This window comes from Talpa occidentalis, unplaced genomic scaffold (genome assembly GCF_014898055.3).
Source record: "Talpa occidentalis isolate TD23 unplaced genomic scaffold, MPIMG_talOcc4v2.1, whole genome shotgun sequence".
Classification (NCBI taxonomy): Eukaryota; Metazoa; Chordata; class Mammalia; order Eulipotyphla; family Talpidae; genus Talpa; species Talpa occidentalis.
This window is the reverse complement of record NW_026555331.1, coordinates 112,070,820-112,086,195: the sequence shown is the minus strand read 5'-3', so window position 1 is coordinate 112,086,195 and position 15,376 is coordinate 112,070,820. Positions and strand designations below refer to the sequence as shown.

At 37.1% G+C, this 15,376-nt stretch overlaps 1 protein-coding gene across 7 annotated transcripts in view; it reads left to right on the top strand.

The window, feature by feature from the left end:
- ADAM22 (ADAM metallopeptidase domain 22) overlaps nt 1-14,653 on the top strand; it is a 207,059-nt gene extending 192,406 nt beyond the window's left edge. For 2 of the 7 annotated variants that reach the window (XM_037510401.2, XM_037510451.2), the window contains exons 30-32: nt 1,321-1,407; nt 7,015-7,138; nt 8,243-8,310. In XM_037510401.2, coding sequence (XP_037366298.1) covers nt 1,321-1,407; nt 7,015-7,138; nt 8,243-8,263 — 232 coding nt within the window. In that variant the 3' untranslated portion in view covers nt 8,264-8,310. The other 5 variants (XM_037510432.2, XM_037510408.2, XM_037510415.2 and 2 more) reach the window with 4 other exon arrangements.
- The last annotated feature ends 723 nt before the right edge of the window (nt 14,654-15,376 follow it).

The following is a 15,376-nucleotide window of genomic DNA, read 5'->3' as shown; positions in this document are numbered from 1 at the left end:
TCAAGATGTGATTTTGTGGCCTACACTGGCTATAGCTAACATTAAGAGAAAGGACTTTGGAAAAATAACCTAATTTTGTATATGTAACTGTGGAAATGTATTCTTGATTTAAATGTATTTACAAATAACAGCTAATATTGAGGAAAGAAGAAAACTGTAGTCAAAATGAGTAGTATATTTTATAATTTCCCCAGGTCTGTTTCTTAGTGACTTTAAATATTTTATAGAGCTTGGGTCTTCATTGTCTATAGTATTTCTGAAAGTTATTTTTTAAATGAGAAAACAGTAAAATCTCCAAATTCTACCAAGACCTAATTTGTTGAATCTATACTTATTTTCGAGGGCTATAATCTAAGGGAATGAGGTTTGCTTGACCTCTCAGTGTAAAAGTCAAATGAACCTCTGAAAAAAATACCTTGCACTCCCAATTTTACTATTTTTTAAAATTTCTGTTGCACAGTAATTTTGATGGGGACTTCACCAGGTCTATCAGGGAAATACGAACTAATCAGTCATTATTGTCCTCTGGCAGTCACTCTCATAATTCATGGTCAGACACTTGGAAGGCAACTTCTGAGGGCCGTTTCCTGATGGAAACATGACTGGAGTACAGTCTGGAGTGCACAAGCGGAAGAAGGAACATTGCAGCTACAACTAATTTGCTAAACCGAGCCTCAAGGTCATGGGGCCCTGTTTGGACCACATTCATGTGCATTTGGGGCTCCAGGATCCGAAGAGTGGGGCCCTTTCTGTTCCTTATAGAGCTGGTGGGGGCACCTTTCTCTTTTAATTACAGCTTGGGATCTGCTATGGAAAGTAAGACAGAGGCTATGTAAAGTCCTTCTTTTCATATTGGAAAGAGAACTTTGCTCCTTTTAATTGCTCTCGGGGGTGTTATATACCCAAATGCCAGGTTGGAATTGCAGCCATCTGAATGTTTTCAAAAAGCACCATTGTCATTTGAAAACCAAGAAGCCAAATGAGAGGTGGCCTGGGAAAAGCCACTTTGGAGGTGGGTGAATGGGACTAATGACATTATTATGATTGAAAGAAAGCTTCTGGTTCACTTTGGGAAACCACTGAAAAAGCTTTCCTTGACATGTTAAATACATTCTAGAATGCCTTGAGCCTTGTCGTAGCAGAGTTTATTCTCATGTCATTGTACAGACTGCCTCATTATCACCCAACGTCCATTCTGGTTTATTTGCCATAGTCACTTGCATTTGGAGGGTGAAGACATCCTTGCTTAAGCTTGTGCTGTGTATTTTCAGATTTTCTATCTTGTTCTGCTTTCTTTGTTCCTTCCATTGCTTTCTGCAGGTATTTAAACCCATGGTTCAAAAGAGACTATAATGTAGCTAAGTGGGTAGAAGATGTGAATAAAAACACTGAAGGACCATACTTTAGGTATTTTATAAATTAATTTTATATCCTTTTTAAACTCTCCCAGCACATACAAATAATGTAGTGTGACTGGCTCTCTCTCTTGTATCTCCCAATACAAGTTCCCAGAGGCGGAAAGGGTCCTTGTTTATTTGCTGCCTTTTGATCTCTGTTTTTGGCTTCCTAAGCAAGTCTAGTTCTTTCCTGAATGTTTCAAATGAAGCCATTTGAAAGGGTTACCATTTAGTGCATGTCCTATTACCATCTTGAGCTTTTTAGTAGCTTTCTCTTCATTTATGCTATATAGTGTTCTATGGGCATGAAACATACTTTCCACTAATAAAGAAGCACTATTAACCTGAAAAATTTTATTTCTAGAATTTAGCAGTTTCATAATGCTTATTTTCCTACTTACTACCCTAAGAGTGCATAGTGCATACAAGACCTTAAGGAAAAACATGAAAAGAAACTAAATGAAATGTAGTGGAATATGTTTTGAATAAAAGCATTGATTTGACATAGCTTGAAAATTATTGAGAGAATATTGACCATATGAGTTTGTAGAAAGAATTTAGGTTTTTTTTTAGTACAACCATTTGCTGCCAGAGAAAGGCTGTGCTGAGAAAAGTATTCTGCAGATTCTCAATAAAGCATCTAAAGAATTTTTTAATGCTGATAAGAATGTTGTGGGCTAATACGTCACATAGGACAGGGAGTAGATTGGAAACATATTATTGATTCACAAAAGAGCAGAGTATTCCTACATTTTAGAAACCTTCAAATTAATTCACTGCAGCTCAGTATAATATTAGAGGTCAGAGAGAATTTCCAAGAGCTCTTAATGGCATTTTTCACTCTTTGTAATATTAAAGTTATTTCCTAGAGGTATATGTCCACTTTATATCTAACTACTTTGTGGACAACTAGTATAAAGAAGAAATATAGTCACTGCCTCTTCTGAATAATAAACTTTTAGAATACTTATTGCCTTGACTTGGGTCCGCATTTAACAGATACTAAATATACTTGTGTATTTAACTCTCAGCACCCATATAAGGTGGACTTTCTCTTCCAGTGTACCATTTAGTTTAGACATGTATAGTTTGAGAAAATGATTAGACCTACTGCATTTTAATTTGATCCATACATTTGCATATACCCCAAGGAAAGCATAACCCTTGCCTGCTCACAAAAAATATATCCTGCTTCTTTTACCCTATCCCCCCACCTCCTTCCCTATCCCTCTGCTTATTCCACTTTCCCACACTGAACTTCATACACATACACTCACATTCAAACATCCCACCCTCACCTGTAGCTCCCAAGATGGCCAGCGTCAGGAAGACAGGTAAGATATTTTGAACGTTATTTGGAATCTTGGCTCACCTGCAGTCCTAATTTTCCTTTCTATTTTCCTCAGGCTTGTGGGCAGATTGTAATTTGTATCAGTCATGGAACCAAAAATAGAATTATGATGATCTCATATGGGCTAGGGCTTTTATTACTAAATGGACTTAGCATTTTTGCAGCAATAATTTGTGAAATGGTACCCCGGAAGAGTTGATTCACCTCCCCTGGGTGAACTGAGTAGTTTATGTGGCTCCCAGAAAAGAGTTCACATTTCTTAAAATCAGCACCCAGGTCTGCCCAGAAGCTGCATGACTAAATACAATTTGGATGGGGAAATGCTTTAGCATCCCTGGTTGCACGTGCAAAGCTGGAAGGGCAATTTTAGAGGCTTCCTTTATCTTCTCCCTTAATCTGAGATGCTATTTCCTACAGTGGATTGTCACATTAAGAATTAATCTATTTGTGTTTAAAGGCTAGATGTAATTCAGTGGAAGGTTCTAATTCATTTTTTAATTAGTAAGGGTTATGCTATTAAGTCTTAAAAGTCAACACAAGTTTCTGTAGAAGTAGTGAATTGAAATAGCCCAGAACTTTCGCACACTGGATCTGATGCAACAAAGAGAATTTCATTCACTTCCCATTCAAACTAAACATTACATAGGATGCCCAAAGTATGTCCACACCTTGGCTTATACTTTGCCACCCCTTTGCTTCATCTCATGTAGAAGAGATCTGCTACTGCTAGATCATTTAAGATTATCTCCCCTGCCTAAATCACCAATGAGGATAAAGGTCACTAACTTTACCAATCATCTGTCTGGTGTGGGGTTTGTGGCATCATTATCAAAATGCTCTGGAGACTTTGTGACTGCAGTAAACTGGTCCTGAATACAGTCTAGAATTTCAAATAGAGTAGTCACATAGCCATGAAAAGCAAAGCATATGCCAAAAATTTTTGAATGATTAGAGTGCCTCCGATGTGTTCCCTTACTGTTCTGATATGACAGTGGTCACTCACACTGTTGTCAGCACATATTCAGGTCGTCAGGAAGGAGTGGGGAGGTCAGAGCAAGAACATTGTCTGCCCACACCCTTATTCTGGGGCATATCTGTTGGTGACAGTGCTTTACATGCTTTTGGAAAATACCCTTACTCTTGCTATTATCCACTTCATCAGTGGTTTTGGAAAATGTAATAACTCTAAAGAGAAACTAATAACTGTTATGTTTTATAACTCATAATAACTCAAGGTGGCAACTCATGCCATGCATTAGTAACTACTGTCAACCTTTATGTCTCCCAATCTCAGGAGATACAGGCATTCTTATTCCCTTTCTATGAACGGAGGAAACTGAGGCACAAAGTGTAACTCAAAGCAGCCACAGCTAGTGAAGTTTCAGAACCAGAAACATGAGCCTGGACATATTTGACTCCAAAATCTATTCCATTGCCATCTCATTGTAATTACGTCAAAGCAGCATAGTAGATAATGACAACTTACATCATATCCTAGAATACTATAAATCCTCTAAATTAGACCACTAAAAAATTTGCATCTGAACACAGCCAAGTGAATAAGGCATTCGTCATGTGTGACTGCCTGGTTTTAACCTGTGTTAGAGGGCAGATCTGACTTAAACTTGGCCTTACAGGCATGCTATAAGAGGCAAGCCCAGGAAGTCTAATGTAGTCCTGAGATACACAGCAATCGATTGCTACACAGACATGCCTTCATTGTATAAATCTAGTATGTGACTCACTAAGTTATTGGTGTTTTAAAAAGTGCAATAATTATAGTGGTTGACATTTGTCCAAAGATTACTTTGTAAGTGAATGAGCCGGGCTGGTGCCTGGTTTTCAGTGAAAGCCAGATTGAAACTAGCAGGCAAGTAGCCAGGGTCAGAAAAGAGCCTGGAGGCAGTTTTGAAGAAATGTCTTTTTTTTAGACACGTGTAAGGAATTTTTACTTTGTTTTCACTTTTCCTAAACTGATTTACCTTTATCTTGTTTTCTCCTCTTATTCTGACTCCTGTTTTGGTGCTCTCCATCTTCCTTTTATGCTGTCACACACCACCCAATCTACAGGACCTTATGTTCCTTGCCCCTGCTAAAATTGTCCACCTTGGCCTCTCTCCCTCTCAGGGTACAAAAAGAGAGTTAACTATTGTGTTAATGTGAAAAGTGGTCAATTTCTTTGGAATTATGGATAATACCTAATGTTTTAACTCATTATTGTCATTGGTGAGGGAAAAATATTTGAGGGGAAGACTGGATTTTTAGGACCCTTCTTTGAAATGGCGTGTTTGTGTACAAAGACTGCTCATTTGGACCCATGCCATGTGAATGGCTGGCATGAGTGTGAAGCTATAAGCAACAGCTCATGCTATGGACATACACACTGCAGTAAGTGAAAAAGAGAACTTGTTTTACACAATGCCCTAAGATAAACAAGATTCAGTTACGTGTGTGCCTGACTAGTTTTCCCGAACTTGCTGATCTTACCAGAAGCAATTAAGCTAAAAATCTGAACTTAGGTTTTAGAACGATGTGTTTAAATAACTAAACACTGTTTGTCCTTGTTGTACATATACTGAATTTGTTTCTTTAAGATCATAGCCCAATTTGAAATGCTTTCCAAAATTAAAAAAGTTGTTTATTTTTCATGTAAAAATTTATAGTTGTACAGTGTTAAATTGCTTTAATAGTACTGTGGAGGATTCAAAGTTCTACTCTTCTTAGTTCTACCCACCTGCTCCTTGAGAGAAGCCAATCAACATCAGTATTTTAACTAGAGTCACATTAAAGTCCAAGATACTCGTCAGAAACAGAAGAAACATTTGAAGTTACAGATTAAAAGTAAATGGAACCACTATTGATTCTTAAAATAGAGTTAGTGTTTGTAGGAAAAAATATTTTCAAACCTTAGGTTGAATTCACTATCCATAAGATACAAACTGATTTGAAAACTATGACAGAACTAGGACAATGGATAATCTATGGTTGGGAACCAAAATTTAAAATAAGGGAGAAAAAGAGACATCTTTATGTTGTTGCTAGCAGTACAGGTGGTAGATCTCCCCCTACCCAATGGCACTCCCGCCTCCCAACACTTCAAGCAGATGCTGTGCATCCTGCTGAAATAAGTACTTGTGCTGTCATTGGGCAGTGTAACCAGCTCAATGATGTGGTTCATTACCGCTATGCCACAGGAATTGAGGAGTCGCAGTGTATGGTGGTAACAGTTGTGAATGTTAATGCAGAAAATTATAACATCTATTTCTCATTGATACAGTGTGAATTGACATTTTTCACTCTTGACTGTTTTTTCCCCCACTCTAAAGACAATGGGTGGGTATGAGCTCTTCCAGTAAGCTCTGCTTAGTCACAAATATTACCATCACACATGTAGACTCAAAAAAGAACGGCATTCATGTACCAAAGAGCCTATGTAGATCCTTCATATGGATTATCTCAGTGAGAAGACACTTTATCCAGATAGGAAGAGTTTTTGTTACTGTGTTTTGTTTCAGTTTTAGCAAAATTCCACTCAATAAAGTGTAACCACTTTATTGACATGACAAGTGTACCTTACATGAGTTATCAAGATTAACTTCTACGGCTTAGAATCTTCCCCTGTACTGAAATGCTCATGGTAGAGACTAATCAGACCATTTTTGTATGTTATCATCAGATTCTTTGTTTGGCTGGAACTCTGCACTCCTTACTGCTTGCATGTTTACTAATTTATTATTGAAACCCCTGTATTTGCCTTTGTTCTTTTGTAACTAACACACTGGCCTCTGAATGCATGAATTTTGTGTAAACTGATGTATGACTTAGTAACTAATAAATCAATTGTATTTTCACAACTTAGAAATATAATTGGAATTGCTATATTAAAAACTTTTTACATGAAGTGGTAAAAATAAGGCAGAATATTACTGTTATACATTTTAGTTTACCATTATGAGCTCTTAGAATAATTTTGTCTCTTCTCCATTTTAGCTTTTTATCTATTCTAAAGGATACATCATTAGCATTCTAGTTCTATGCTTCTGTGTACTAACATTTATATAATCGTTGGCATTTATGAAATTAGGAAGATAAAATGCCAGTATTCCATTGTTGTGAATTAAAGTATCTCTCAGTAGTTAAACCTTTCAGTAGTGGCTTATGGAAGTAAAAATAAAAGGGTTTGTTCTGAACCCAGTTTTAAGATATTTGAAAAAAAGGTATTAGGCAATCACATAATATTTATTTCATGTGTTCTCAACATCTCAGGACTTTATCTCCTGCCAAATCTCCTTCTTCATCAACTGGGTCCATTGCCTCCAGCAGAAAGTATCCTTACCCAATGCCTCCACTTCCTGATGAGGAGAAGAAAGTGAACCGACAAAGTGCCAGGGTATGTGGAAACCTCTTCTATATGCTGACTTCCTCAGTTATCATTGTTTATCCATTCACATTTTAAAAGAAAGAGTCATTTTTCCTTTTCTGTTCATAAGAAAAAGGAAAAATTAAATTTGAAAAATAAAATATTCTTGGGGCTCAGATTTATATTTGCAAGTTAGTTTAATTAATTAATATAGCCATAATGCCCAGAAGTGTTGTTTATTAAACTTGATATATATTTTTTTAATTGGTTTTCCTTCTCTGGTGATCTTGGTTCCATTCATATTGGTTCTGCCAGAGTTATTTTCAATTCTTTAGGGCAATTTCTGAACATTGTAGAAATTGGATATAAACAGGGCCAGTATGAAGAACTGGTGGCAAAGGCCAGGGGTGAGGGAAGTAAATAATTGACATCTTGCCCTGGTGTTTCATTCTACTTTGATATGTCACCTTTGGGTAGAGGAAAATTTTCTAGGAGGCTCTGATGAACTTAGAGATTTTATAGCCTTATTATAGGCTCTAGGAAAGGATTCCTAACAGGGTCCTGGGAGTATTGATAGAATCACACATCCCTAAGGTCAGTAGTTTTCAACACTGCCTATACATGGGAATTGTCTACAGGACTTTTAAAATATACTAATTTCTTAGTCCCATCCGAGAGATATAGTTTAGTGTGGGGGCACTAATTAGACAGTGGGGTTTTAAAACATCCCCAGGTCATTTAAATGTGCAGCTGAATTGAGAATCACTGCTCTGACTGACTGTATCAGAATCTTAGGGAAAGAAAGGTTATTTCTAGAATTAAATAATAATTTAAATTATTTTATTTCACTTGATAATGTTTAATTTATTTAAAATTTGGAGAAGCAGCAAATAAAGATGTGAAGATTTTTTTGCATTAAAAGGTGGCAGTTCAAAAGGTTCAGACACAGGTTTAGAGGACTCAGAGCTGAAAACTAGAATGTTTATTTATCATCCTTTGTTAGGCTTCACAAGAGTAAGAATCTACAATCACATAAATATAGCTGGAATCACCAAATCTTTTCACCTTCATAGCTTGGAATACGTTTGCTTCCTGTTCTTACAGTACACAATTTTGTTTTTCTCTGTTGTGCAGCTATGGGAGACATCCATTTAAAGATCAACTGTTTACATGTGATACATCGAAACTGTTTACTTCAACTTTTATAGAAACCCAGCCTCATGGAGTCACTGCAAATCTATCTGCTCTTCAAACAATATGAAGACGCTCTGAGATATCACAGAGGAGAGGAAGCCAAGTCTCACATCTCAATACCATCTTCTTTTTGTCATTGGCTTAGGATTTAACTGAACCATGAAAAGAATTGCTGAAATGTTACACTCTTAACATGAAACAATAAAGGTACCGGTATGTTAATGGAAAATCTGCATGACAGACATATGTAGAAATATCACTAAAAATAACTCACATAACCCAAATGTAGCCAGTTTCCTAAGGGACAATAGTGGATTCAGAACTTGACATTCTGAAGCACATCCTCATTGTAGACAGTAATGCTATGTGCATGAAGCTTCTGTTTGTTTTCCACATTTAAGGAAACATCCCATAATAGAAACTAGCATGCAGAGCTAAAGCATATAGGATTTTTCTGCAGGACTTTAAAGCTTTGAGAGGCCAATATTCCATATGCTAAAACTTAAACATGTATTTTTTTTGTTTTATTTTTTACTTTTCTTATTTATATCAGCATACAAGGACAGTTGTACATATGTAAACATTTTTAAAATAAAAAAAGCAGCTCACACACAAGTGTATTTTGCCAAATGCCTAAAAACAATCAGTCACAATCGTACCATCCTCATCCATCAAATGGTCTTTAAATGATTACAAGCCGATGATGTAAATATAGTGGTCAGTGCTGTAAAAGCGTTTCTCCATAACTGGTATTTGTTCTAAAACATGTGGTATCCCTTTAAACTGTGTACAGTCTGGAGGCAGTTTCACTGAGTTTTTAACTGATCTAGAGAACAAAATGCCCAGTAAACTTGGGGACTCCCAAACAAGCTGGGGTAGGAGTCCAGTAATGCAGCCGCTGTCCTCCCTCTGGCCACTCTGCTGGTTGGCTCTTCTCTGGGAATCCTCCAACCTGTCCACTTTCTGGGGGCTGCTGCACCTGCTTCAGCAATGGTTTTATTTCAGGACCAGAGCACATTGCTAGTCTCACCCTGGAGGCCTATGAGTCCCACAGCAGTATGCTGTGCTCATTATCCAAGTGCACCAAAGACACCCGAGACCACAGGCTGCTGAAGCATTGGTAGCTTCCAAATTGCCCATTATCTAACCCTCTGTGATCTGAAGTTTTGTTCTTTAGCAAAACATTTTGCCCACCCTTATCTGTGAGATAAATGATCTGTTTTAGTAAAAACAGCTTTTACTCTGTTATTAAGAATATTGATCATTAGTGGCACCTGAGTCCCAACAGGCCATTCCACACTGACTTTGAAACAAAGATATGGATGGTTCTACTAGCCAGACTGGGGCCTCAACAAGCCTCAAAGGGTTAAACTAAACCTAAAAACCACATGTGTGGCAACTGTGAATTTAGCCAAATAGCAGACAGAGGAAAGAATCTGATGTATTGAACTCTATATATTTTTAATCCATAGAAAAATGAATATTGGATGTTAAAGTTGCTTCTTTACACCCAGAGTTTTATAGCTGTTTATAATGCAGTCTTGTCATTCTTACAAAAAGCTTCCTTAGGGAGGCTGCTCTAGTGAGTTCAGAGATCGATGGGATCAAAAGCCTTGATGTGAAGAGTACTTCTGAATTTCCTCATTTTTCTCTCCTTTTTCTTGAGAGGAATAGAATCTGTAGACAAGATTTCAGAAATATCTTCTAAATTTGATCTCTCTTCCTGTAGTGTCCATAGAAAAAACTCATCTCACCTCCATGTATAATCAGCCTGGATGCCCAAACTTAAGGGCTGAGTTAGAAGGCAGTGTTTCATAGTCTATGTATTTGTCTTCTGTAATGGGCCTCTCTCCTAAAAGTCTTTGAAAACATTTGAACAGCAGTTTAATCATTGAAAACTAGAAAATGTAAACAGCATTTTATATGACAGGAAGGGATGTGATTGTAGTTACTACAACAAAATAATCCAATAGACTAAGGACTGGGTGAGTGTTGATGACATTGACAGTTGCCACACCATCCAAACCAAGGACAGCAGGGCAGACAGATTTAAAAATGTAGCAAATAAAGTGGCTTTCACCAACAGCACTTTAATGTGCACTGAATGTTTTCTGGTATTGAGTATATAAAATGTTAATGTTGCAAGGTTTATTTTGACTACAAAGTTTCTAGATTTGAATGTATGGTACCTTGTGTAAATATGCTTCCTAGTTATGATTACACAAACCCTAATTGAAATGAGTCTACAAATGATTAGCTACATAGTCAACAGTTCCCCTTCACCCCTTTCCTTCCTCAGCTTCTCAGTTATTTTTATGTGAAAATTATGTGCCTTTTGGGAAACATGGTTGTTCTAGAAATGTATCTTTCCTGGTCATCTTCTTTAGTAATAACTTTCAAATGGAACTGAAAGAAGTCTTATTTGAAGAGAGATTATTTTATACGAGTTTTAATTCTGGGTGTCTAAGAATGTTTAAAACATTCAGAGTCATTTGCAGCTTTCCTTAATAAGTTTATAATCTCAAAAGATAGTTTCAAAAAGTTCCTATATATGTACTTATGGTTGGTGTTCTAGATATATTAAATCTTAATATTTATTATGACTTCTCATCCACTGAGGCAGGGAGAATAGACCCATGGCACTAAATATAAGCACAGCATTTTTTAAATAACTATCTATTTTGGCAAGGAACTTTGAGTTCACATTACAGTTGGTATCATTTATCTATATTTATGTTCCACAGTCAAATAGTAGACTGTTGTACTAAGCAGAGGGAGCAGTAATGTGTTTTGTTGTTGTTGTTGTTGTTATCCCATATTATGCCTTTTTCCTTTCTGAAGTTTTGCGCATGTATAAGATTGACAACCTGCTGTCTGAGATGTTCCATTTATCCATAGTCATGATAGTGAAGTAAAATGGGATTAAAAGAAACAGTTAAATCTCTCCACTAAAGTTGACCAAATGGTGTGTGGGGGTAACAGGGAACCCTGAAGGAGCTTGCTAGCCAGACTAACTAGTCTCTGAGTCCAGCCATTTTCTTTAGACAGGAAGTGGTGTCCCTCTGCAGTGTCCCAGGTACACTGGTCTCCAGTTATATGTAATGTGTGGGAAGGAATAAACTCCTCAACAGTGTAGCACAATGAAGGTTTTCAATTTTCTGAAATTGCCATGTTTTTTTGAAAAACCCAGTGCTACTCCTTAAAAATTATTGACTAATAATTATTGACTAATAAAGTAAATGTAGGATTAAAATACCAAACAATTTTCAGTTTGATATAGGTGCTTTATTAAGTGACACTACAATTTATTCTATATTTTTTCCTCTTGTTTAAAAAGGTTTTTAAAATTGTTTTTATACTGAAATTCAGTCCAGTATAGCTTTTTGAATATAATATTGATAGGCATTCTATAAGAAGTTGCTAAAAAGATAAAATTAGATATTCTATGCACATGCAGAGAATTATTTGTTTGAAATCCATAACATGCTTACATTTCTTTTTTCCTTCTATTGATTCCCTTGAAGATCTGCATAATTTAATTCATTTTATGATTTTGTTCTTTACTTCTTATAGTTACCTTTGGGCAAGAGGAAATTGGTGTTTCTATTCACTGCTTTCAGTGTTCCAAAGTCAAGTTTATTTAACATTCGTTCTTCATTTCCTGTTGTCATGCAATTCTATTTTTGCCTCATATATTTAGTACTTTAAATAGTTCCTTGTGTTATTCAACATGATAATAAATCCTTATCCAAAGAAAAGACTTTTATTTTACTTTATGTCCCTTAAACTTAAAGGAAAGGGAATTTATTGGAAGGATACCAAGTACCTTTCGGGAGGGGAAAGTGAAGTATATACTGAATGAAGGGAGTGAAGGATGAGAGGCAAGCTGGCTGGGCCACAGCCTAACAGGGCACCACTGCTGGCTGCTGCCCTGAACTGCCTCTATGGCCAGCATATTTTAAATGCCATCCTACCAGTTGATATATTGGCTCGAGTTTTCCATGAAATACTCTGACCCCTTTGCAACACAATGCCTACTTTTTATGGTCCTAATTATCTTTTTCCTTTCATTTCTGTTTTCCTTTTAATTACCACCCATATCCCATCCATTCACTTAAGAAATGGAGTCATGATGAATTTCTCATTCTCACTCTACTGACTTAAAATATATTAGAAGCAACCTATGAAATAGGGCTTAATTTGGGGTTTAAACTTTTTTGCTTTTCCCACCTGAGATATTTTCTGAATGGATAAGACTACTCTGAAATTGGATGCAGCAACTTTCCTCCCAGGAGAGCGAAGGACTTCACAGTTTCCCCTGTTTATCATACTGTGAGGCGCCCAGCTGGCTCTTGTGAAAATCAGCTGGAAGCAGCAGTGCATCTGCCATGTGTCAGGTGTGGGGAGTGGAGTGCGGGCACAGTTAAACATGCCGGGACCTCTTGGCAATTTGCTCATAACACATGTGCTTTTAACCCAAGAGGAGCTATTTCTCCGCCTGCAGAAGCAGAACAAAGATGCAGTGAGACCTTAGAAATCAAGGGATAATATTTCTGTTCCTTTTATTCCCTGCTTTACAAATTCTCAAAATGGAGCATGTTCTGATTCAGTTTATAGGTAGAAACAAAACATTCAAAACAAACCTGCCTGTATTTTGGCCTTCATATTCAGAGCCTGATAAGCAGTAAGCATCCTCACTGTGGGATTTGTTCCAGACCCTTCCTGCTTCCAAAGTAGCTCCCCCTTCAGTGGCTGTCATGAAGGTAAGTCCTTTCTTTGGTGAAACTGGCATGTGGGAGAACAATAGGGGTACAGAGCTGGGGGGAGGGACAGTGGAGTCACCTTCAGTCTGCTCACTTTGGCACCTGGCATGATTATGCAACTTTGGAAATCACTGAAAGATGGCTCTTCAGGATGTACGTTGCAGGCTTGAAGGAGATCAGAGGCAGTGAGCCCTGGGAGGATATGGGAGGGTTTCTGACATAGGAACAAAATTGAGAGCACATAAAGTGGTCAGAAGCCAAGTGTGCAGAAGAGTACCAGATGGCTGCTTGGAATTGTGATGGGGAGAGGGGTGATGGGAGCCTACAGCAGACTTGTATGCTTTGCTATTTTTTACTGAGTGTTGGCTCTATAAATGCTTCAAGGTCCAGTTCATGATGGGCCAGTCACTCTGCCTGATATGTCCCTATGGCATTGTTCATAGGATTTGTGTTAAATCATACCAGGAGGTGCTTTGAAGCGAGCAGAATTTTGCTTATGGCATCATTTCATGTTTCTAGGTCTTTAAAATCAAAACCAGGGAAAATGTTTTTTTTGTTGTTGTTAATGATCTAAGCAATTTTGCTAAGGTAATGTACATAAAAATGTCATCAGTAAAGTTTTCAAAGAGTCTATGAAGGGCACTTTCCTTCAAATTAAAAAAAAAAACAAATACATATAATTATAATATACTGCTTTAGGGCTTATCCTCTTTTTAAAAAAGTTTCAGATGTGGATTTGTTTTGAAGGTCAAACTCTTAAAATAATGCAAATAGCCCCCAAATCTTTAAATATAGCGGTGCTAAGTAATACCAGAGAATATAGAAAGTGCTGATATGAATTAATGCATTTATTCAGTAATAACAAAGAATTCTTACTAAATTATACATGTGTATCACTGCCTGATTTGAAATCCCACCTTTCTTTTCTAGTCCAGCACAAAATCAAATTGTGATTCTATAGCTAGTGTTTTTAATGGGTAAAAATGACCCAACACTTTTGTTTTGTATGGGAGACTTTTTTTTTCTAATAGCAAAAATGCTTAAGAAAAGGTTATTCAGTATAACTAAGCATATACTCCTTTCTTAACTTGCTGGAAAAGACTTACCCCTTCAATCTAGCATCCCCAAACACTTAGAAACTGGGCGTTCTACCTAAACACAGCAGTTCATATGTCAGCCATTATAGGTCTAGCTAGTGTTATCCACATCTATCATATTTGAGGGGTGATGTCCCATCTATGGATAGTGGAAGGCACTTCGTGGGGAAGTGTTAATAGCATGGATTCACTTTTGGTAATAGTAATTATGTATATATATTTAGATTGACATCATTTTAACATATTCTCTCTGCTACTCTGCACTTCAGGTCTTAAGCTATTTTAAAAATTACTGGGTTTTGGCAAACACCAACTGAATTGTACATGGCAACTGCTTTCCTGAGCAACATGTGATTTGTTTTATGGCTGTTCAAGTTATAAAATTGTTCTTATATTGTAGGTAAACAATCTTGCTGTTTTTAAAGGTCACTGTAACTTGATGTTCAACTTTCTGGCACAATTTTATTAGTATTCACTTTTGAAGCTAATAAGATACCATGGTTTTCTATGTTACTCGCATTGTAACATGAATAAAGTGACTTTCAATAAAAGACTTATGTTATTTTGATGCAGGACTCCCTTTAATCCTACTTTTCTCCCAGCCACAGTTTTTTTCCAGAAGCTTTGTGGGAATACTGTTAGAGGTTGTTTTCTTTTCTGACCTATGTCCTGAAAGTATATGATGAGAAACACAGTTGGCCTTTGAACAATTGGGGCTGGCGGATAGTGGGGGAGTGAGGGAAGCCAGCCACCCCACCCCCTGAGCAGTTGGGTATCTGTGTATAACTTAGCTCTTCATATCCCCAAGTTCGGTATCTGGGGATTCAACCAAGGGACTTGTTTTAGGTTGACTGAATCTGTATTAGTGGACTCTTAAAGCTCAAACCCATGTTGTTCAGGGAACAGTTGTAGAAGGGTTCTGTAGTAAAGCTTGAATGCTCACTTTGTATGGTAATTTCCTCAGCTGGGTGGTAGTAGTCACCTTTGTTTTATCCATCTTCCTTGGCTCATAAATTTTTTTCTTCTTCACCTTACAAGGATCAATTATCTATATTGTGCCAGGTAGTGGTACTATATTTTATTTTATTTTTTTAAAGATTTTTATATAAGAACCGAGGTAGAGGCCAGAGGCATAGGAGGGTGAGAGGATTCACCAGAGACAGAGCGGGGAGCAGAACAGGCATATGAATGGAAATACACTATTGAGGGGAGCA